The following is a 24261-nucleotide window of genomic DNA, read 5'->3' on the forward strand; positions in this document are numbered from 1 at the left end:
CTAATCGAGTGGTTGCAGCGTCTGGGTCCTGTACTTCTACTTAACTTTCTGAAAATTTGAAATGTGAAGAAACTTTTTGCTCATTACATCAGGGCTAAAAATGTCTTTATATTTTGATAAAACTTCCACATAAGGTTAAGGATTATTTCATCAGTTCATTTGCAGCAGGCTTTTTATTTTTTATGTCTTGTTTTAAATCTATCTTTTTGTTTTGTTTTTTTACCTCTTCCCTCATAGTTTCTGCTAAAGCTGATTAAATTACCTTTTGTGTGAGCAGTGTAATTCAGATGAACATTAATTAGTATACTTGTAGTCTACTGCTGCCACCTGCTGGCCGTTGAAGAGAATGAAGCCAACGTTATAACGCTTGTTTCTCTGTTGGATGCTTTGTTTCACTGTGATTGTAGTTTAAAGGCAAAGTCTTGTCAGCAAGGAATAACCAATAGGTCATTATTTATACCTAAATCTAATACGTTTGTGGGGATTTACTGAATTTAGCATTAATCAGTAAAAAAAATAAAAACAATAATTTTCACTGAGTCTGGGAGCGGCCATTTTTGCCCAAATATAGTAACACCTCACTCCTGACATCTTTCAGTAGTGACGTCACGTCGCGGTAAGCCTAGTGCCATTCTCCCCGCTTTACAAGCAAAATCAATGGGAACTACTAGACACATCTGCAATCAACAACAATTATTGAAGATTTCCAGAGAACTTCACCATTGACAATCACCAGAGCTATAGTTAATCTCACAATATCCATGTGCATGGCAGTTGGATGTTGGAATACATAGTAGGGTTGTCACGATACTAAACTTTTCAACTCGATACCGATACTAAGGAAAATATTCGATACTTGATACCATTTTCGATACCACAAGGATAAAAACAAAGACTCCAAAATTCAACAGAACTTTTCATTAATAATAAAAATACAATAAATAAATACAGTAAACAATAAGAAGAATATTTTGAGGTTGTTTGCTATGCACAATATTAAGCAAGCTTGGTAAAAAAACATACAAAATTAAAATGAAGTTTTCCTTACTTGGTTATGCTTTGCACACATAACAATGACACTAGCCAAACCGGTTAAGAAACAAAAATAATTCTCAGCAGCCTCACCTCTTACAAAAAAAAAAGTCTGAAACTGAAAAGTGCACAGAATTATTCAATCACACAGTGTTCTGAAAGTGCATTTCCTCTAATCTGCACTTTAGATGAATGACTGCTTAGGTGCCACTGTATCGATACTTTTGAAAATGAGTATTGTATCCGGATACAACGTTTCAGTATCGATACTTTTTTGAGTATCGATACTTTTGACAACCCTAATACATAGGGTAAAAACGAAAAATAAATTAGTTATTTCATGATCCTCCACTGACGGGGTCATCATTGGATTGCCAACTTGAAGAGGGAGGATTTGCCATCGAACTTCTTGCCAGAGAAAAAACATGTAGCTAACATTTGGAAGAAGAATGTTTTCAAGATGACTTGGATAAATACCAGATACCGCACTGTGACGTCACAGTAGTCACTCAGAAGTGCTCTTTGACAAACATGGATGTCTCCAGTAAAGCACATTCAAAATAAATTTTGTCTTAATTAAAAAAACATATCATTTATTGAACAAGATGTAATAATTTCATACTTAAAGTTCTTTCAGAAGTTTGAATTCTGAATATGACCCAACTTCTCCTTTAAGGTTTGCAAAGTTTTTGTGTTATTTTTATTTTTTTATCCTTAGATGTTGTGCTTCTCTTCATGTTGTCATAAATCTTTAGCACTGTGTAAATTGCAAACATTCCTCAGAGAACAACGCATGTCTTAAGCTTCCCTTCGAAAAGCCCTCATAGATTACCTAGAATCTGCGTCATTTTCTTGCTCTGCCACTGGAAACCTAAGTGTGGATCATGTAAATGCATCCAGGCTGCAGTTGTACCACAATAATTCCTCCATCTTTATGCTGGAGTATGGCTGCAGATTAGAGTAACTCCTCCAACCTCTAGTCCTGCAGACACTGTATTTGCCTCATATCAGCCACTAAATTCATCATTGTTGGAGCTTCTATTCCAGCACTACAGGGAGTTCTTCTGAGTTAGCTGTCTGTCTCCTCTGCATTCCTTCTGTGGTGCTCTTGAGACATAAAAGACAAGGTTATTGTCTCTCTACATGCACACACACTCACACATAGGAAAGGCTTAAGTAGGCTACCCTGTTGTGCAGAAGCCTAGCATAATATCTCTGCTGGCCCAAGGAGACAGAGTGATGGAGAGCAGTACAGTTCCTGTTGAGAGATCTAATGATCCCATGTGGAATCAATAATAAGGTACAGCTACCTGTCTATAGGTATACGTTGTCACGTCTGTGGATCAGAGAAAAGTTAAACAGCAGATTTATCATATTCCCCGTTAAACTAATGCGTGCATCACATTTTCTACTGTCACAGATAAAGACAAGGATTTAGTCTCTAAGGAAAAAGAAACAAGTGAAATGCAACAGGCGCTTCATAGCTGGTAGCCAGATTGTATATCAAACGCACTCAACACATTTTTTATACTAACTAGGTTCACTAACCGGTACCACTTTAAATCTGTCGTTCCATCGGAGCTGCTTTAATTTTCTTTCTCATTAATTTAACAATGTGCTTCAGATATTACCCATAGATTTTGGTCTGTATTAACCTGGAAGCATGGAGCTTTTCCTGCCGGTTTGTCAGCTGCATATTAATGACGCAAAAACTCCCATTCCACCACATGTTGGTTAAGCGGTTCTGTGGGACTGCAGTCTGGTGACGGTGATGGTTATTTGTGGTGGATCCTTGTTTCTGTCAGTGTGACCCAGGACACACCACCAGTGTGTGTGAATGATTAAAATGTTGGGTAAATCGCTTTAGTGTGGGGAGTGGCGACTTAGGGGTTTGGGCACAGAGTTTGGAATCTTGAGGTTCTCAGTTTGAGCCCCACTCCCACAGACTGCCACTCTGGGTCTCTGAGCAAAGACCCTTAACCCCTGATTGCTCCCCTGGCACCCCACGATGGCAGCCTACGGCTCCCCAAAGGGATGGGTTAAATGCACAGGTAAATTCCTCCAATATTATATCAATAAAGTTCAATTTGGAGTCGTCTGACTGGGTCCCCTACTGAAAATTTTCTAGTTGAAGGAAGAAAAAAAAAATTAAATAAAAAAATTTTAATCCCATTTATTTGTGTAATTATTGTCATTGTAGTTTTATAGCTGTTTTGAATATCTCCCTCTGCATAAAGTTGTATTATACATCCCTATTATCATAACATCCCCATACAGCTTGCCTTTGTTTAATCTAAACTTTATATTCTTGAATTTTTCGATTGTATGTCCTTGTGTAAAATGCTACTTTGCAATAAAGTTTTTTTTTCGTATAAAGTAGATGCTGAATGTACAGAGAAATATACAGAGAAGCTGATGTAAAGAAAGACATGATAGAAAAAAATATTCTCTCTAGTTGAAACAATGCACATGTGGCAAGACTTTGCTAATTTAACAACTTACAATTTCATTAATAAAACTTACTGAACATGTTTTGCTGTATTTCCTTTATTGCGATGGCTCTCTCTGTGTGATGCTCCTCCAGCACTGGGTGGCTGCAGGTGACTTAACCTTTATGCTCTCAAGGCTCTCACATTTTTCCTCTTGCTGCTGTGCTCTAAATGCTTCACTATCTGTGTTTCTTCCTCTCTGGTCCACATGAGCTTTTTACTATGCTGGCCAGCAATGCTTGTCTGTTTAAGTGGGTCAGAACTGAATTGGAAAAGTGGTAAAAAAGGCACGCTTGATCTCAACATTGCAATCATGATGACTTATTGGGTCAGTGATTAGCCCCGATAAGAATTGAACCATCAGGTGCATGGGCTGATCCCAGTGAATAAAGCGTCTTGGCTGTAGATGTGCCCATTCCCCCCCACCCCACCCCACCCCCACACACAAAGCTTTTGTCTTCGTTCAATCTCTCCAGCGGGACCCAGCTAACCTGTCGCCTGACTCGGGTATAATGATCGGTTGCTGTAAGGTTATGGAGCTTTAATTGAGTTATAACACAGTTACTCCTGAGGTCTTGAGTGCTCTCTTGTGTCTTCAGGTCTTTCAGACACTAGGCAAAGATGAGGCAAAGGGCGAATGCATCATATTCCACAACTATGTACCGTTTTGGTGAAGAGCAAACACTTACCAGAGGAAAAAAAAACAGTCATCATCACATCCCCCACTTTTCTTTTTTTTTTTTTTTATAGCGTTTTTAGAAAACAGCTGCAGGCTCACTGATGGTGCCAATGGGTTTGCAGATTCTTCTCTTAAATAGTTCAGCTGTCTGGCTGTTTGGAAATGGAGCTAGTAGTTTGTTTTTTTATCCTGACTGAACTGAGAAGCGACACTGCAGTGCAAACTCAGGAGTTGCACTCACGCAATTACACTGCAAAAACGATCTAGAAATAAGTAAAAATTACGTAAAATATGTGTATTTACCTTAAATTTGAGTAGGAAAATAAGATGGTCTGCCAATGGAATGAGGATTTTTAATCTTAAAATAAGATGTTTACACAATATGTACTTGAAATAAGACAATGCAATTATTTTTTTCTTATTTTAAATGTAAATTGTCTTGTTTCATTGACAAAGAGTCTAACTTACCTCCTCAGTTCAAGCAAAAATGCACCTATTTTAAGAAAATATGACTTATTTAAGTTTACATTTTTTCAGTGTTGCTTCTATTCTCAAATACTATTGAATCCAATGTACTGATTAAATTACATGCTTAATTCAACGATTTACTAATGGAAGATATGGTGTCTTTTATCGTGATTTAGGGAGAAACGTTATTGTTATAGTTGTAAACTATAGCATCATTGGGATTGTTACTTGCTCTATTTTGTTTTTTTTCTTCCATAAATTGCCCCTAATGATCACCCTTTCAAAGGCATAACCAAGTATTGGCGTATTGCAGTTTAACAAAGAACTCAAAACGACTTCCCCTTACTAAGGGGCGGACCCGTTCTTCTGTTGCAATTTGCATGTTTTCTAAGCCTAATCAAGTTTTTCAGCTACTATATAAAGCTTCCAATTCAAGCTAATTTGCTAATTTTGAAATTTTGAATTGAAAAAGCTACTAGATGGGAAGCGAAACATCTTCAACCTTGGTAACAAAGTCCAGTGGATTGTTTTTCTAACGTTTTTGGAATTCTATAAAATCATAATGAATATCAGTAAAATTGAGAATATAAAGAAAAATGTACTTTTCTGGTCCAGTTACAGTGTAGTTGCATTACTTTAACTATTGTTGGAGCCTGTTTTCTACTCTAAAAGTTGGCTTTCTTTAGAGCTCTTATTGCTAAAGGTGACACAGTTATGTAGTTTTAGCTTTACAAATGTCTTTGCTTTCTTTGCAGATTTTTCACTCAGTAGATTAGCTTGCCTCACAAATATTTGTCTTCTACTCTACAAATAGTTCATCAATAAGGGACATTTTGTTTTATTTTTCACTCTATTGTTTTCATGCCAGGACTGATGAAACCCATCATGGAACTAATCAAATTCTGCTTCTTTTCATCAGAAAATTCTTCAACATCTGCCTGAGAAAATCTACAACAGATGGCAGTTTCACAGCATAGGTACGTACTTGATTATCTAAATGTAAATCCCCACCTAATAACTCGGTTTTACAGTTTATGTTGTCTTTATTCTTTTAATCTTTACTTACTTCTGAGGTAGAAAGAAATCAAAGCATACAAGGAAGGAGAAAGATCCTTATGAATTGAGGTATACTGCTGTTGCCTAAAGAAACTTAAGCGAGAAGCAATAACCCTCCCGCCTGGCAGCTGAAATAGTTTAGGTCCAGATCAGTGTTGCAGACTGGCCTTTCCTGGAGGCGTATAATTTCGAATCAGGGCTCATCTCTAGGTGGATGCCCCTGATAAATTCTCCATTTTGTCAGTCGCTGAACAAGAAATTGTGATGGGTTTAAAGACGGCCCTTATTCCAGCTTGCACTCACAAAGAATTTTCTCCTTCACTCATCAGTTCATGTGTCACTGGTCAAGATGGGCTGCTGTTATTTACACACTTGAGGCAAGATAACTGTCAATTTTTTTTCTTATCACATTTTACATCCAATTCCATTACTGGTAGAGAATCTCTGTCTTGTGGTAAATTCCCCCGGGTGCATGGAATGACATTAATGACATGGTTGTTTAGTGCTTTTCAAACTGAGAATTGCAAGGTCACAGGGATTTCACACAGCTATTAAGATGCTTCTGTCCTCAAACCATGAATATGAAAAGAGGAATTTATGCCATTGTGAATTCAGCATTCTGATGGGAGCGCCAGAGGAAAAAGTACAAATACACCAACATCTTTTCTCTCTATGTGTGTGTTTCTTTTATAACGGTATTGCAAACAGGCTAAGAATGAGAGGAATCAGTTTGATCTTTAAAACACCTGTTGCAACTTGTTGAAGGTGTTTCTTAAGCATTTTGCATTTCATTGGCAGTTTATGGCGATACCAAGTTCCAAGTATATAGAACCTGTATATGGTTGTGAATTAGACATAGATTGCTCTTAAGTCATGGTACAATGAAAGAAGTCTCATTGGATGGGCTTGAAAATGTCAGGTCTGTTCTCAGACTAATCACCAAACCATTGGTACACGAGAGCTCCAAAGATGTAATTTTGGACAAGCATTTGTAGCCATTTGCCTTAATGCAAATAAAGGTCAAAGTACATCATTTATTTGCAAAGCGCTAGACGTAGATGGAGCACAAACTGATTACAATGACTAAATAAACCCCATGCATATTATTGTGAAAAATACTCAAACCACAGATATTCAGATTCTTAATATTTTATTTTTTGCTTCCTGTGGCTTTCAGATTAGTCATATACTTTAGAAAATATGAAATATGTTTTCTAATCCCAGGCCTAAAAACTTTGATGTTGTCAATTTGTGACCAGTTTTGAGGGGGACCGTTTGGGACGTGGACCAATTATGACATGGAGCAGTTTGGAGGGGAACCATTTGGGACCTGGACCAATTGGGACATCAACCAGTCGTGACTGGGGCCAGTTGGGACAGGGACTGGTTGGGACATGGGCCCGTTGTGACTGGGACCAGTTGTGACGCCAGTGGTTAGGGGGACCAGTTGTGACGTGGACCAATTTTTGAGGGGGACCGGTTCGGACGTGGGCCAATTATGACAGGGACCAGTTTAATGTGAAGCAGTTGTGACGGGGACCAATTGTGATGTGGACCATCCTGTTGTCCTCATGGTAACAAGGCTGTCTGTTGAGAGTCTCCCCTCCTTCACACAAACCCCTTCTGGGTTATAAGCACCGTCTCATTTGATTACAACAGAAACAAATTTACTTCATGGATGCATCTTACCAGCAATCTGAATGCATCAGCTAGTCTGAATTAGCATCTTGAAAACTTTAGGTTACTTTCGTAACCCTGGTTCTCTGAGTAGCATGAGTGAGTGTCTCACATTGGGAACGCCTCCAGCGTGACCTCATCAGAAGCTCCTTTTACATTACGCCAGCCAGGATTGGCTGGAAAATAAGCCTGTCAGTGTCAGAGAGGGCAAGGTCCCTCCCCCTATAAATAGGGCTGACACTGTGCTGCTTGTTATTCAAAAGAATGACCACCTCTTCCTCGCAATGTTAGAGCAAGGAGGGTGGTTTGGTGAGACACTCACTCATGCTACTCAGAGAACCGGGGTTACGAAAGTAACCTAAAGTTCTCTTTCATAGCATTCGTTTCGTGTCTCACATTGGGAACGAAAGATATTCTGACTCCCGTATTGCTCAGCAGATCCCACATTATGCGCCTGCTGTCATCATCATCATTTATTTATATGAATTTAAATATATATATATATTTATATATATATATTATTTTTGCTCCGTGCTTGGTGTTACGCTTAGAACTGAATGCGCCAGTGATGGAGCTGTGACATCCAGTTTGTAAAACCGAGTAAACGTGTGAGATGATGCCCAGCTTGCTGCCGCACATATTACTTGCAGGGATACTCCTCTGAGTAGAGCCCATGAAGAGCTTAAGCCCCTAGTAGAGTGGGCCCGCAGGCCCTCCGGAGGCTGATGTCCCTTTGAACTATAAGCCAAAGAAATTGCATCAGTTATCCAATGTGCAAGCCGCTGTTTGGAAACAGCTTTTCCATTATGATTTTTAGCCCAGGAGACAAACAACTGGTCACTCTTCCTGACCTGAATTGTCCTCCTCACATAAATCCGTAAAGCGCGCACAGGACAGAGACTGTGTAGTCTTTCCTGTTCCTGTGATGAAAAAGGGGGAGGATGGAAGGCCATCAACTCAATGGGAGAATATGACCCCAACACTTTAGGCTCAAAAGCTGGGTTGGGAAGCAAAACCACTCTGGTCCCATCTAAAGAAAATTTCATGCAAGATGGATGCACTGATAAAGCGTGAATTTCACCCACGCGCTTTGCAGAAACCAGTGCCAATAGGAGCGCTGTTTTTAGAGCTACTACCTTTAATTCCACCTGATCCAGAGGTTCAAAGGGTGTGGTAGTAAGAGCATCCAACACCAGGGGTAGATCCCAGGATGGAGCAATTGGTCTTGAAACAGGGAGCTTCCTTCGAGCTCCCCGCATGAAGCGGCACACCAAGGGATGCTGGCCCACAGTTTTCCCCTCAAAGCCTATGTGGCAGGCCGAAATTGCAGCCAAGTAGACCTTAATAGTGGAAAAAGCTTTCCCTTTATCAATCAGGCTCTGTAGGAAAGCTAAAATTACCCCCAGAGAACACTGAAAAGGAACATCTTTCATCTCTGAGCACCATTTTTCAAAAACGGACCATTTATACCCATACAGAGATCGTGTTGCAGGAGCCCTAGCATCCTGTATCGTCTCAATAATATTTTGTGGAAGCCCTACCGACTGTAGGTTAAACCACTCACGGGCCAGGCCCATAGAGCCAGTCTTTCTGGGTGGGGGTGAAAAATCTGTCCTCGTGCCTGAGACAGCAGATCCCTGCGTACAGGGAGTGACCATGGTTCCTGCCAGAGGAGCTGTGTTATCTCTGCTAACCAATGCTTCGCTGGCCAATTGGGTGCGATGAGGATCATTGTATGACCCTCTGCTCGTACCCTGGCTAGTGTAGGTGAAATGAGAGCTATTGGGGGAAACGCATAAAGCAGAGTGTGAGGCCAGTGGTGGGCTAGCGCATCTACCCCCAGAGGTGGGTTCCGATCGTGCAGGGAGAAGAACAGGGGACACTGATTGTTCTCTTGAGAAGCAAAAAGGTCCACGGATGGTTGACCGAACCGCTGCCAGACCATCCTCACCACATCTGGGTGGAGTTTCCACTCTGCATATATGGGATTCCCCCTGGAGAGAAGATCTGCTCCACAGTTCAACACTCCCTGTACATGGGTGGCCCTCAAAGACAGGAAGTGTCTGCTGCTCCAAATGATTAGTTTGTGAGCAAGCATGTGGAGCCTCAGCGATCTCAGCCCCCCCTGCCTGTTGATATAAGCCACCACTGTTGTGTTGTCTGTTCTGATCAGCACATGGTGAGCTCTCAGGATGAGAAGGAAATGCTTTAATGCTAGGTGAACAGCCTTCAGCTCCAAGTAATTTATGTGCTTGGACTGCATTTCTGGACCCCAGGTTCCGTTCACCATTTTCCGTTCGCATATAGCCCCCCAGCCTGACAGAGAGGCATCTGTTGTGACAACCTTTCTGCTCTGCACCACTCCCATTGGGACACCCTGTGCCAGTGTCTCTTTGCTCCGCCATGGGCGCAGTGCAGCCATGCAGGCTGCCGTGACTCTTAGCATATGATGGGGGGTATGTGACTTTAACCTGTGAGAGGCTACCCATCGTTGGATTCCTCTCATGTGGAGACGTCCCAGAGGGATCACCACTAATGCTGCGGCCATCAGCCCCAGCAGCCTCCTGCAGAGGCTGAATGATACCAGGTTCCCTCTTTGAAACCTGGACAAACAATTGAGCATTGTTTTCACTCTGTCCTCCGTTAGGCTCACTCTGGCATGGATTGAGTCCAGAGAGAGACCTATGAAAGCTATTCTCTGAGAGGGAAACAGGGAACTCTTTTCCAGGTTTATTTTGAAACCCAGATCCATCAGGTGCTCTTTTATCATAGCTGTGTGAAGTGAGGCTTCCTGGTGGGAGGACGAGGCGATCAGCCAATCGTCTATATACGTTGCCACACGTATTCCCCGCCTCCTGAGCGGACCCACCGCTGCCTCTGTGCATTTCACAAACACCCTCGGGCTCAGAGAGAGTCCGAAAGGGAGGACAAGGTATTCGTAACAGTTCCCGTGAAAAGAGAATCTGAGGTATTTTCTGTGTGGGGGGTAAATTGGGATGTGAAAATAAGCATCCTTGAGGTCGATTGATGTAAACCAATCGCCTGGACGCAGGAAGCGCAGCAGGGACGCATTTGTCAGCATCTTGAATCTGTATTTTCTTAGATGCCTGTTCAGCGCTCTGAGGTCTAGAATTGCACGCATTCCTCGGCCGCCTTTCTTTGGCACAAGGAAATAACGTGAATAAAAACCCTCGCTGCTGTGCTCTGGTTGAATCAGCCGTATCGCTTTCTTTTCCAGCAAAGAGGAAATCTCTTCCTTTAGGAAGAGAGCGGCTTGTCCCTCCGCGTGTGACTGGATTATTCCTCTGAAGCTTGGAGGAACTGCAGTGAACTGCAGTCTGTATCCCCTCCTGAGCGTTCTTAACACCCACTCTGAGTCTGTGCATTTTTCCCAAAGGTGGATGTTCACTGTCAGCTGGCTGACTGGCCAGTCTGACAGCGAGCTGCGAGCACCCTCTATGGGTGGAGGGACGTAAACAGCTCCGTGCTGCATTGCGCATGCGCGTAGCGTCTGGTGCGCTACAGAGCTGCTCATGTTGGGGAGAGGTCTCACTTCTTTTGAAAAAGAAGGTACCGGCTCCCCGAGTGAAATGTTTATGTTTTTCAACATTTTTGACTGCGCCCTTGGTTCTCGACCTGGATGCGTCAGTCTGGAAGCATTTATTACAGTTGAACACAAAGAAGTGCTTGTGAAACATGTTCGGGGTTCGCTCTGGATATCCCCGCATTGAACAGAGTCTTTCGACTTTTTGGCGTGGTGAGCAGGCCGGAACATCCTGTCGGTCACACGCTGTGTTTGGCTGAACTCTCTGAACAGGCTCAGGAACGGAGCCATGGAGGAGGGCGAACCCAGCTCGCTTCCTCCTCTCTGGAACGGTGTTAGGCCAACCGCTTCCTTCTCCTCACCGCCGGTGTGGAGGTGGGGTGTGGTTGGTCCGTGCGAGGGCCTTCAGGCTTTTTCTGCCAGTTAGCTTTGGGGGCAGATGTTTTCTGCGCACCTTGCGGTGCTGCTTGGGTCTTCTGCAGTTTTGGGATCCTGAAGGCAGGAGGGAAGCGGGCTGCTGCCTGGGCGAAGGTTTGGCGCTGGGGTGCGGGGGTCGCAGACGCAGCGGCAAACGTACGTCTGGGAAGGCACAGCTTTAGGGCTTCATCATCCCTCTTCTTCTCCTCCCATCTCTTTTGCATGGAGATTAATGCTTCCCCAAACAGCCCTTGAGCTGATATGGGTGTGTCCAGGAGGTCCTCCTTCTCCTTAGTTGCCAGGGTAGTGAGATTCAGCCACCTGGCTCTCTCCTGCAAAACCATTAGTCCCATAGATCTGCCCATCGCTTGGATCGCCACCTTATGGAGGTGCAGGCAATGGTCGGTAATGACGCACACCTCCTCCCAGAGCGCAGTATCTGGTGCGGCAGTCATTTGCTCTTCCAGCTCTGCTTGATAGGCCATCAGCATAGAGGAGGCATTTAGAGCGCGGACTGAGAGCGCGGCTGCTCTGTAGCACTTATCAGTCAGGCTTGACTGAAAGCGGTCCGCTCTCGATGGAAGGGCGGGACCTCCCGCTGACATGGAAGTCTTCGGGTGCAGGTGTGTTGCAACGGCCGGCTCGACAGGTGGCATTTGGCGAAGGCCGTAATTTTCCATCCCATCACAATCCAGTACCGAACTGCCGGCTACTGGGTGCTTCTCCTTAAACGGCTTGTTGCGCCAGGAGACGGCCAATTCTTCCAGCAGCTCCGGGAAAATTGATAGGAGCTGTCTGGACGTCTTGCGGGTCTTAGGCAGCCTTTTTCCGTCAAAGCGGGAGCGGGCAGCTTCTGCCTGGACCTCTGGCCACTGAATCTCGAGCTTTGCAGCAGCGCGTTTACACACGTCGTGCAAGTCAAAATCCAGCTCCGACGGGGAACCTTCCTGACCGGATTGCTCCGAGCCCGGGGGTGCGGGTTTTGCAATCCGTACCGAGGGCGCCGGGGCCGGGTCATCACTGGCGCATTCAGTTCTAAGCGTAACACCAAGCACGGAGCAAAAATAATATATATATAAATATATATATATATTTAAATTCATATAAATAAATGATGATGATGACAGCAGGCGCATAATGTGGGATCTGCTGAGCAATACGGGAGTCAGAATATCTTTCGTTCCCAATGTGAGACACGAAACGAATGCTATGAAAGAGAACTTTAGGTTACTTTCGTAACCCCGGTTCTCTGAGTAGCATGAGTGAGTGTCTCACCAAACCACCCTCCTTGCTCTAACATTGCGAGGAAGAGGTGGTCATTCTTTTGAATAACAAGCAGCACAGTGTCAGCCCTATTTATAGGGGGAGGGACCTTGCCCTCTCTGACACTGACAGGCTTATTTTCCAGCCAATCCTGGCTGGCGTAATGTAAAAGGAGCTTCTGATGAGGTCACGCTGGAGGCGTTCCCAATGTGAGACACGAAAAGAATGCTATGAAAGAGAACGGAATGCTCATTTGTTTTTCAAGAAGCCCCTTCAAAAAACTAATTGATCTTAGTGAAACTGACAGCTTGTTTGGCCGTTGTGTCTTTGAATAATTGGTTTTTAGGAATATCTGTATATATAATTTTTTTCTCTCATCCAGGTTCTATTCTGAAAAAACTTCTGCATACTGGAAATTCATTTAAAGTGAGTCCTCTGTTTGTCTCTAATTCTAATGTAAATGTCCAGAATCATTCTTCCATGCTGGATCAGGTTTTCAAGAGGTTCTCAGCTGAATTGTTATAAACTCTGTGTATATGATATAAAATATCTTCTCTCCAGATCCGCTGTGAGGGCATCCGTCTCTTCCTGCTGTGGCTCCAGGCCCTAAGGGACAACTGTGCCGAGGAGCAGTTCCTTATCTTTGCCTGTCTGGTCCCAGGATTCCCTGCTGTTCCCTCCTCCAGAGGACCCTGCACGCTTGACACCATCATCAACAACCCATCCTCTAACCCCCTAGATGGTGAGTTATAACAGCACAGATTTATTTATCCTTTTCATATAATTATTTGGGGGATTTATAGTATATTTTTTTTATCTTAACCCATACAGCCAAGGTAGTGCCTGAGGAGATAACGCCGTTGCTTCCCACTGTGTCTGGAGAGAAAGTTGTAGAAGACCTGACCTGTTACTTTCTTGAAACACTACTCAAGTACATGGTCATTCAGGTAAAAATCAACTTTTGATGTAAAATAATTCACTCTTGCAGAAAAATGTGTTTTATTACAATCTGGGGATGAAGGTTTTAGAAGATTTTTTAGGGCTTAGATTTATTGAGGTCCTACTTAGTTCATGCTAATGCACTGAGATGCTTCTGTAGCATATTTCTGAAATGTTTAGTTTAAAACATGCAGAAATTAGTTATATTCTGGAGTTAAAATGCGGTGCATTGTGATATATAGCATTACTGCTGCAAAGACATTAAGCTCCGGAAAAATATTTATAATCCATTAAGGTTTCTGTGTTGTTGAAAAACAAAAAAAGTTTGATTTGATTTGTTTATTCAAAGTTGTATGATTTAAAATGATTGGTGTTTGTTTAAATCCTTTTCCCAAATATCACTGCATGAATCACTTGTACTGTAAAACTTTATGACTACAAATCTGTGATTTAAAAGCAGATCTTTATCCATCATTGGGGGGAATTATTCTAGATTTAATCAATAAAATATTTCCCACTAACAAATTTTCTGCTTTCGTCGGCTTGATAGGCATCTCTCTGAGTGATTTGTTATAATGAAACATTCTTAAACAGTATTTCTTCTCATTGTGTTGTGAAAAACTGCTGCTTAGAATGTTGGTAATTTTCACTGCAGTAAAGCTTTAGTCTGTTTTGTTTCTTATCATAGAGGAGCCATGTCATACAGACAATAAACACGGTTTGAGCGACATTCTGACCTTGTCTGCTTTGTCTGCCGTTTGTCTGCTTCAGGCATCCAGCTTAGAATGGAAGAACAAAGAGAACGAAGACACAGGCTTCAGGTTTCTCTTCAGCCTTTTCAAGAAGTACTACCTTCCACATCTGTTCCCCTCCTTCACCAAACTCACCAATCTTTATAAGCCTTTGTTAGGTAGGTTTATTCACTCAATGTAGTCTGTGGCTACGTTCACACTGCAGGCCTTAATGCTCAATTCCCATTCTTTTGTGAAATCTGATTTTGTTTTTTGTTGCCGTTCACATTTACAAATATATGGGACTTGTTTGTGCTCTCCTGTGTGAACTGCATTCATAAAACGCAAGTGTCCCGCATGCGCAGGAGAGGACGCAATGACGTCACAAGCAAGCATGCTCTGTGTTTATGGAAGTAAACATGGATGGTAGAGCTGGAATGCATCTAGCGATCTTTCCCAACCTTAAAAACTCATTATTTTCAAGATGGTTAAACATAAATACAACTCTCTGCATCATCATCCACCATGGTTGTTGTTTTTCTTGCTGCTTCTGTGTAGCAAGAAGCAGAATAGTGACCTATGTTGGTTACTAATGGCATTCAGGTCGGATGAATGCGAACTGGCTGTTCAGACTTGGTTCGCATTTGAAAAGATCAGATTCGTATCGGATCCAGGACCACATAGCCAAGTGGTCTGGGTCGCATTGGAAAAAATTGGATCTGTGTTGTTCAGACTGTCATGAAAAGTTCAGATACAGAGCAAAAAAGGGCAAAAAAAATCGGATTTGGGTCACTTCAGGCTGCTGTGTAAACGTAGCTTGTGTGTCTCTTTGTTGTCAAAGCCAAAGGCTACATTCACACCGCAAGCCGCAGAAGACCGCAGAAACCCGTCTGCTGCTTCATTTTCGATGTTTGTACAAGTTTATTTCTGACACGTGGCTGAAGCATCTTTTTGCTGCTCCGGCTGCGCGGTCGAAAAGTGGTTCTGATGCACGTTGGGTGGAGCTACCCTATCATTTATTTGCCTGTAATTACTGAACGCTGTGTGCGAAACTTGCGTAAAAAACGTGACGTAAGTCGTGCTGCCCAGTGCTAGGCTCTGGTCCTGCCTGGAATCGTTAAAAGAACCGTTAGGCGAGCTGCAAAACGGTGCCATGGAATTGAAACACACAGGTTTTCGATTCCCATCCTAAAACCTGCTGTAGCCATGATGCCCGGCCTCATATCGTCTTGGGCTTGGCTGACTCTGGTCATGGTAACCTTGGAAACCCTCATTACTGAAAATGTCAATGTTAATGTAGTACATCTTACACAAACTTTCATTTTTTCCAAGTTCTCCTCCCCATCCATCTCTTGCCCCAATCTTTTTAACATGCTACATGTACTTTCTCTTTAAAATCGGGAGAAGCTGTTTGTATCCGTCTTTATTTAATAAAATAATAAAGCCCCCAGTCTGATATTCCACTGTATCCCCTATGGCCAAAATTCGACTGCATGATCACTGACTGGTTCGGCTTAGAGCAGACCATTCAGTGGGGAATCCTTTGGATTTAGTTTTAAAATCATTTCAATGAATGACCTAAGAAGAATTCGAAACCCACTGCCACTCTGGGTCTCTGAGCAAGACCCTTTTTCCCAATTGCTCCCCGGGCGCCCCACGATGGCAGCCCACTGCTCCCCAAGGGGGTGGGTTAAATGCAGAGGTACATTTCTCAAATGTGAGATTAATAAAGTTCACTTTCATTCTTAAGATTTCTGGTTTGAGCCAACATATGGTTTTTGATTCTTTCCTGGTTGTTGATCCAAAAAAATGAAGGTCAGCTGCTATTTTTTTGTGCATCAGTTTCAATTCAATTCAGTTTATTTTTATAGCGCCAGTTCACAACACATGTCATCTCAAGGTACTTTACAGTTCACCAGATCATACAGTCAAATTATTTCAAAGTGTTCTAAGGAAAACCAGTTGATTGCATCGATTCATTGACTCGGATGCAATCCCTCACCCTAAGCATGTTTGTAGCGACAGTGGAGAGGAAAACTCCCTTTTAACAGGAAGAAACATCCAGCAGAACCAGTTACTGTGGTATCCATAATTGCAGCCCTTAATATGGAGCGTTTGCTGAAAATCTGCATTTTCTGCAACTTTTTAAACGTTTACATTACCCACCTCATTCTGTCTTGTTAAGAACTTCCTCCGCTCAGATCCAAACCCCTATATGTACCGGTGACGCGGAACAATGAGAGCACCTTCTGCACGAGGGATCAGTACTTGGCACCCAGAGTTGCCTTCATCACCTGGCTGGTCACCTTCTTCCTGGAGAAGAAGTATGTCAACAGTACTGCTGCAGCGCAGAGCGCCAGGAATGGAACTGAGGTCATTCCTAAACTCATCCAGGTAAACATTATAGAACTCTCTGTTCTTTCCTCACTCTGTCATCAAAATAGAAGATTGCTGCAGCAAAGTCTAAACCTATGCACTAGAACCAGGCAGAATATACGAAAAACAGGTAATGGTATTATGTATTGTAGAGGCACCTCTACCATACGTTATACAATAATACATAATCAAAGAAACCTCTCTATTTAATGTATGTTGGAGTTGTAATTCCTCTCCTAATTGTTTATTTATTTTTTTTCTGTCAGACTGTTACTGCAGGCAGTAGCAGCCAGGAGAAGGAGAAAGATAAGACCTCTGATGGGGATTCTAACGGACCACAAGGGGATACGGAAAAGAGCCACTCCAACAGCAGCACGCTGTCTGACCGACGGCCCAGTGATTCCAGCTTGTGTAGCATCGAGGAGGAGCACAAGCATGTCTACGACATGGTGCACTCCATTCTGCTGTCCACAAGGGACAATGTGAACTTTGTCAATGAAGTCTTCCATCAGGTAAAACGCACATCTATAATCATAAGAGCTCTTCTCATTTAACGTACTCTGTCTCCCTCTTCTCATTTAATGTACTCTGTCTCCCTCTGCTGGTCATATTCTGACTCGCTGCTTGCATTCTTCTGACCCCACAGGCTTTCTTATTGCCATCCTGTGAAGCCTCGGCAACCAGGAAGGTGATTAAAGTGTACAGAAAGTGGATCCTGCAGGAGAGGCCCATCTTTATGAACGAGCCTGACCCAACTACACAGGAGGATGAAGTGGATGAAAACACTGAGCGCATTCTAAGAGCGGATGCAAACTGCATGCATGTAAAAGCGAAATTCACATAAAGTTACAAAGCTGATAGTAATTCTACACTCATAAGACTAGTCTTTGTGTGCATTGTAAAGCAAAGTAAAACACACATAGTGAAGTGTTGCTTCTGCCTTCAATGCGAAGAGTAGTAAACTTTTTCTCCTCTGCAAGGCCTTTGAGAGTCATGGTCACAAACGATCGTCAAGCTGGGGGAGGACCTATTCGTTCAGCAGTGCCATCAATCGGGGTTTTCTCACCGAGGAAGAGAACAGAGACGTCAAAGCTGGCATGCAGCCCACACTACAGGTCAGTCTTTGTGTTTAGACGAAGAAGAACAATACTGGAACCCTGTAGTTAATAATATTAGCTGGGTAATCTCCTGTGCTCTATTCCCTTCTGGTGATTGTACAATTTTATTTTATAAGATTATGTTTGTAGAAGTAGAGAAACATGAGAAGTTTGGTTTTGATTTTAGGGCGCTATTTCATTTGGATCATTATTCTACTTAATGAACCAGTGAGGACTTCATTTTTCATTTAAAGGAAGAGACTTCCTTATTTTTATTTAAGACTAGTATTATACAGAATTCATGTCATGCACTTTTACATGTTTCCTAATTTTTCTCTCTTAAAAGAGAGAATTGCCTACAGCATAAAGGATTCCCTACTATGCTTGGAAATGATTCTAGATTATTGACCATTTGGTATAAGCACATTTTTAAAGTTTTCATGTTTGATAGCTATAATTATTCATTTTAATTTTTTATTTTATACATTCAATCTGTCAATAACTGCAGATTGAAACTAATTTGTGTGGCTAAATCTGTCAAATTTTTATCTTAAAGCATAGGTCTTCAACAGGGACTTCAGTAGGTCTTCAACTTATCACCAAATCAAAACGATACAAAGAAAAATTGATGCAAAAAAGACTGCACTGGTTTTGTTGTGGCTTTAAAACTGATTTGTTTGTTCCCTGCTAAAATAATGTTTGTGAATTCAGTTAAATAATTGTTAAAACATATCTGTCATTTGTCTGTTTCTAGCTTTCTTCCTGTATGGGAAGCTTTTCAAAATTTGAAACATTAGTGCAGTGGTTTATGTTATAATAAACCTTTGGGTTAAGTTGTCGCAAGCAGGTTTTTCTTGTGTTTCTTGTGAATTTGGTCTTAAATTTTTATTTCAAGTGGCATTAAAAAGTCTTAAAAAGTCTTGAATTTAACTTGCCTTATGCTGTAGGAACCCTGTCTAAAACCTTGAAGACCCCTGCTTTAAAGGATTTATGTTGCATTACTTTGCATTATCTCCATTGTATAAATAAAATAAAATAAGTAAACAACCCATTGGTAAATAGACGCCGTCTAATGGAGGCTATGTAGATCAGATGCCATGATCTGCTGCTGTTGTCAAAATGAGTGTTTTTGAAGATTTTTTCATGCCTGTCTCACTATCTGTGTGTGATAAAGGAATAGGAGACAATATTTTTAATCCAGAGACTTAGAAAGGCGTGGATTACTAACGGAACCCTGATTAACCTTTAAGTGTAACTTTATTTAAATTTTTATTTTTAGTTAAGACTAGTCAAACATTTGTTTTGTAATCTAAATTTTCCTCTAAATTCATAGACTTATTAAAAGCTGGCTTTTTCCAGATTGTTTGTATCTTTTATTTCTACTGCAATAAGTATATATTTTTACCTTTTTTTCAGGAGTATGAAAAAAATAGTTTTTCAGTGACTTTCACCACTTTTTGTGATTGTGTAGGTATTCCTGACCAACTCATCCAATGTGTTCCTGTTGGAGCCGTGTCAGGATGTGCCAAAACTCCTGGAAAACCAGGTTGAGGTTTGCAAGAATGTTCTCAGCATCTACCGGCACATGATCATGGAGCACAGCATGACTACGCAGACGTGGTCAGTGATGTTCGGGTACATGTGGGGTTTCTTTGCAGCCCTCTTTGGTTGATGCCTTCTTCTTTTACATTTGCTCTTTCCTCAGGGAGCAGATGCTGCAGGTGCTACTGAAGATCACAGAAGCAATAATGAAGAGGCCACAAGAAAACCAAAGAAAAGACAGCTTTGCTGAAAGTTTAGCGTCTTTAGTTTTTAGGGTAAAGGCCAATCTATACGCTTTTATTTCTACGGTGTCCTACTTTAATGGTTCTGACTAAATATAATGCTGTTCATCTAAAAGGATTTTTTTTCTCTCTACATGAACTCAGACTATTATTGTGGCTTGGGTCCGAGCAAACCTCAACGTATTTATCTCTCGGGAGCTGTGGGATGAGCTGCTGGCAGTGCTGTCCTCTCTTACCTGCTGGGAGGAGCTGGTGACAGAGTGGGCCGGCATCATGGACTCGCTGACGGCTGTGTTGGCACGCTCCGTTTATGGCCTGGACATGGCCAACTTGCCTTTAGACAAACTCAGTGAACAGAAGGAGAAAAAACAGCGAGGACGTGGTGAGGAGATTTAAAGGGAAAACAGAGATGGGGAGGGGCAGCATTCTTGATAAGTGTACAAAGTCTGTAAAATGCTTCAATACCACTTTTTATTTCTCTTTATTCTATCCCATTACCATTAAAAAAAGAGCCACATATCAAAACAGTATATCTATTTACCCATTGTATTTAGTTGGGTTGTTTTTGTGGTTTAAGAAGTACAGTTTTAAGATAAAAACTAACCTATTGGCAAATATATAATGAAGTACTTTTCTTCAAACCCTAAAAAAAAAAAAATAAAACACTTGTTTTTCCTGTGAGTGGTTTAACCTCGATCAAAGCCCCAGGCCCTAGAACTGATGGGCCAATCACAACACAGAGATGCCTTTTGAATTTCTGGATGCAAAGCGGGCGGGATTTTGAGGGCGTGACGACAAAACTGCAGGACCCTGGAGAAAGCAAAACAAAGAAGATGGCAACAACTGTTGAACAGTTCTCGTTTGACTTAGCTTTGAAATCAGTTTTGGAAGAATTAGATTTTCGTTGAAACTTGAGCAGGAAGAGTCTCTACGCTCATTAGTTTTTAAGAAGGACGTATTCACCGTTTTATCAACAGGCTGTTTGTTTACACTCCCCCACCAGCTTTCTGTCGCGCTTACTACGTCACAGTCAGTTGTGCTCATTGGTGAGCGTTGGCCAGTAGGCGCAGTCATGGTTTGAATGACCACGGGTTGTTCTCATCAACAATGTTCCGATGTCTCATTCATCGGAGCCTGACTAAATTATACATTTAACCTCACATTTAGTCTGGTTTATCAGGTTAAACTCTGACACCTCTAAAGACCAAAAAGCAAAATTTTGTGACACATAAACTAAAAAAGAATAGGTGCTTTCCCTGAGCGGATTAGCTGCTGAAAGAGCCACTTCATTTGAACTTTTGGCCAGATTCCTCACACTCTCCTCACATCACCCCTCCATGGTTGGAGAAAATATGGGTTTGTTTACAGTGCAAGCACATCCCAGCTAGGCTAGGTGTTTCCTGGAGGTGGTCTCTTTAGTAGATATTTTCCATTCCCTGTTTTCAACAGAACAGGATGGGGACAGCAGAGCTAATGAGGATTACTCAGAGAGGCCTGAATCAAACAAAACTCCACTTTGTTATCCTATTTCTTCCTCCCTTTGATGAATGAATCAAAATATGACAGAGTTAAAAGTCACAAAAAAGTGGATTTTGCATTGTATAGGCCCTTTTAAAAGAAGAAAAGATTTTTTTTATGTTATGTGCAGTACTGATGGAAAAACATGCAGAAAATGGTAACAAAAAATATTCCCTTTTTTTATATCATGCAGGACAATAAATAAGTATGACTAGAACTACCCCTTTTAAAGAACACTCTTTATTTTTGAGAACAGGAATCAAATCTTTAAACTTTAAAGGTCCTTGTCAGAACTGACTGGAAGAGCATCAAGAGGTCTGATAGAGCTTGTAGAAATATGCCCCCAAAAAACACAGATCCAAGATACCAGTAAATGTTCAGTTTTCCTTCCACTTCACACATGAATTACTTTTTTATTGTTCTATTACAATGAAAACAATGAAATTTATGATTTTAATGTCACTGAATGTAAAGGAAAAGTTTAAAGGGTTGAAAAACACATCAAGCATTTGCTTTTTCTTAAGGTTTATTTTTGTTTTATCATCCTAATTTAGTTTTTCCTTTGCTAATTTTTAAATGTGAAACAGATTTTACTAATAACACATCCTGCATCATTTCTTTGAATTGTAAAGTATTAATAGACCTAGACTTAGACAGATTTATTTGTCATTTTGTTTACACAAGTGTAAAACAAAAAGAAAGTGCAGCCTTGAAAAATAGTAATAAAATATATAAAAACAGTAATATAAACAACAAGTAATAAACTGCTATCTCTTTTTATATTTCCAGGGTAATCTAAATCTATGACAGTTAATATTGCCTTTTTGTATTTTAACTCTTTAAAACTCTTCCTTTGCATGCTAGGAGTAATCCAGGAATCCCAGAAGGCAGCTGCAGTTGCACGCTCATTCTCACTGAGCTGGAGAAACCATGGAGAGCAGGGTGGGCCTGGAGCCCAGGAGCCCATGAGGATTCGCTCTGCCACTACCTCAGGAGCGCCCGGTGTGGAGAAAGCCCGAAACAGTGTCCGCCAGAAGGCCTCCGGTCAGTGTCATCCTACATTTGGTAGCAGCCTCAAAACATTGTGGCTGTAAATAAACAGCTGGATTAAATCCAAATTATGTTGTTTTTTCAATTATCCTTTTTGCACCATGCACCTTAGATTCATTTAGAAAAGAAAAAAGTGAGAGTAAACTACCTTCAAATCCTCTAACTTCACCAAAAATCAACAAATGTAGAACTCCAAGAGCTCAGTTAACTGTCACCTTCGGTTGTTAGAAAAATACTGTCTGTAATGAAAAAAAACAAAAAAAAAACATCAAACTTTGCTTCATGATTTTTTTTCCAAACACTTTGAAATTAGCCTCCTCCTCCTTTAAGAGCCCTCTACTGTTCCCATCACTCCCGTCTTGGCATATGGTCACGACAATTCTACACGCTCAATAAATATCGGTTGTGGAAAATGGCAACTCAGGATACAATTGAACCTTAAGGGAATGATCCCACGTCAGACTCGGAAAGTACGTTTTCTGAAGAACCTGAGCGAGTACAGAGGCTCTATAGACGTTTCACCTTGGTAATATATCATCCACTCATCCTCTAATACACATCTGTCAAAGTTAAACTACTCTGTGCTACGACATTGAGTATAAAACAGCTGATGTTTACCTGAGCAGATGGTGTTGACTTCTTTTGATTGTTTGAGTGATAATTAAAATAACTATTAGTCCACCGTCAAACTCCATTTTGGCCACAACGCCATAAAGCAGCTTGCAGAAATATAACAGATTTTTTTCGTGGGAAGGGTCACTTTCAAAAATAAAAGCATTTTTTAAGAACTGTGTCATCCTTTAGGATGCTTAAAGATAGAATAATCTCCTTGGGATCCAAAAGTACATTTCATCAACATTATTTAAAAATCAGAAAAGTGTTGGATTAAGAAGTGGTTATTATTAAAAACTCAGTAGAAGCTTGTTTCATCAGGTGGAGCTAGCTGTTTTTCTTCTTCTGACTGTCTGCCACAGAACTTTAAATATGCTTGTGAAGATTCTCAGTCATCCAGGTCATAGTCATAAAAAAAAAAAGAGAAAAGTAAAAACAATCCAATGGACTTTGTTTCCAAGTTTGAAAACGTTTCGCTTCCCATCCAGGAAGCTTTTTCAATTCAAAATGTCAGGAATGGCGTTGAGTTTGAGGTTCAAACCAGTGGATTGTTTTTAATTTTCTTTTTTTTGAAGAAATTTGAATAATTAATCACTTACATTAATACTTTGGGTGTGAGTTTGATGAGGGGATATTATTATTTACTCGATACTGGCCCTTTAAGAGTGCACACCCATCTTATCTTTCTGATATGGTTAGTCATAAATCTGACCAGACTTTCATTAGAAAACATTAATGCCTCCTTAAAGCATGTCTTTTTTTTGCTGCTTGTAGTGAACATTTATATTTGAAACCATGTAATCTATTTTGATTAAAAAATAAATAAATTGAGCACTACATGCCTGTTTTTAACATTCTTGGTATATTTTTGTCCACAAAAAAAAAAGAAAAAAGAAAACATTCCAAAAACACAAATTTAAAACCATTTATATTTAAGAGAAGTGTGTATAAACTTCTGCTTGGTTTTCTGTTTGCCTTTTTGTTTTCCTTCTCATCAGACCACCAAAAACAACTCATAGAGTATGTCGGACATCATTATTTCATCTGAAAACCTTTGAAAAGGGGCCAGGTGTCACTGAGACGCCTAATCTATAGACAAAGAGGCCAACAGATGGTCTTCATTGTTTCTCTGACATGTCGCTGGCCAGTGTCAGCATATTCCATGTCAGCTTGACTGCAGGCTGACAGTATATTCCCCAGACAGAGTTTTCCAAAAACAAAGGTTGATGCTTTTATTTGATAGACATGTGGAGGCTGGATTACAATTTTAACTAGACAGTTGATAAAAATCAGTCAGCAGCTGCATATTTTACCTGTATATGTATGTGTAGAATCATAATCTAGATAATAAAAGGGAACATCTTTCTCTTTTTCTGACCTCCATCCACTTCATTCACCAACTGCGCTCTGAAATGACAGGCCTGTTGTGTAAAGGGAAAATGTTTTTATGCAAGAAGCATAAAGTGTCTTGAGTGTTTTTACATGCATGTGTTAAACCACCCATTATATCCCTTACGTAGAAGTTTACA

General features: G+C 41.1%; 1 protein-coding gene across 6 annotated transcripts in view; it reads left to right on the forward strand.

The window, feature by feature from the left end:
- Window positions 1–24261, forward strand: part of ralgapa2 (Ral GTPase activating protein catalytic subunit alpha 2) — a 154552-nt gene that overhangs the window by 32355 nt on the left and 97936 nt on the right. For all 6 annotated transcript variants that reach the window (XM_038271576.1, XM_038271581.1, XM_038271577.1 and 3 more), the window contains exons 4-16: window positions 5588–5645; window positions 13008–13051; window positions 13187–13367; window positions 13457–13572; window positions 14336–14474; window positions 16481–16689; window positions 16938–17183; window positions 17318–17494; window positions 17652–17786; window positions 19240–19388; window positions 19474–19585; window positions 19697–19934; window positions 21935–22114. In XM_038271576.1, coding sequence (XP_038127504.1) covers window positions 5588–5645; window positions 13008–13051; window positions 13187–13367; window positions 13457–13572; window positions 14336–14474; window positions 16481–16689; window positions 16938–17183; window positions 17318–17494; window positions 17652–17786; window positions 19240–19388; window positions 19474–19585; window positions 19697–19934; window positions 21935–22114 — 1984 coding nt within the window. The remainder of the gene's footprint in view (window positions 1–5587; window positions 5646–13007; window positions 13052–13186; window positions 13368–13456; window positions 13573–14335; window positions 14475–16480; window positions 16690–16937; window positions 17184–17317; window positions 17495–17651; window positions 17787–19239; window positions 19389–19473; window positions 19586–19696; window positions 19935–21934; window positions 22115–24261) is intronic.

The sequence above is a fragment of the Cyprinodon tularosa genome, unplaced genomic scaffold (assembly GCF_016077235.1).
Source record: "Cyprinodon tularosa strain WSP-4 unplaced genomic scaffold, ASM1607723v1 ctg80, whole genome shotgun sequence".
In the NCBI taxonomy this organism is placed as follows: Eukaryota; Metazoa; Chordata; class Actinopteri; order Cyprinodontiformes; family Cyprinodontidae; genus Cyprinodon; species Cyprinodon tularosa.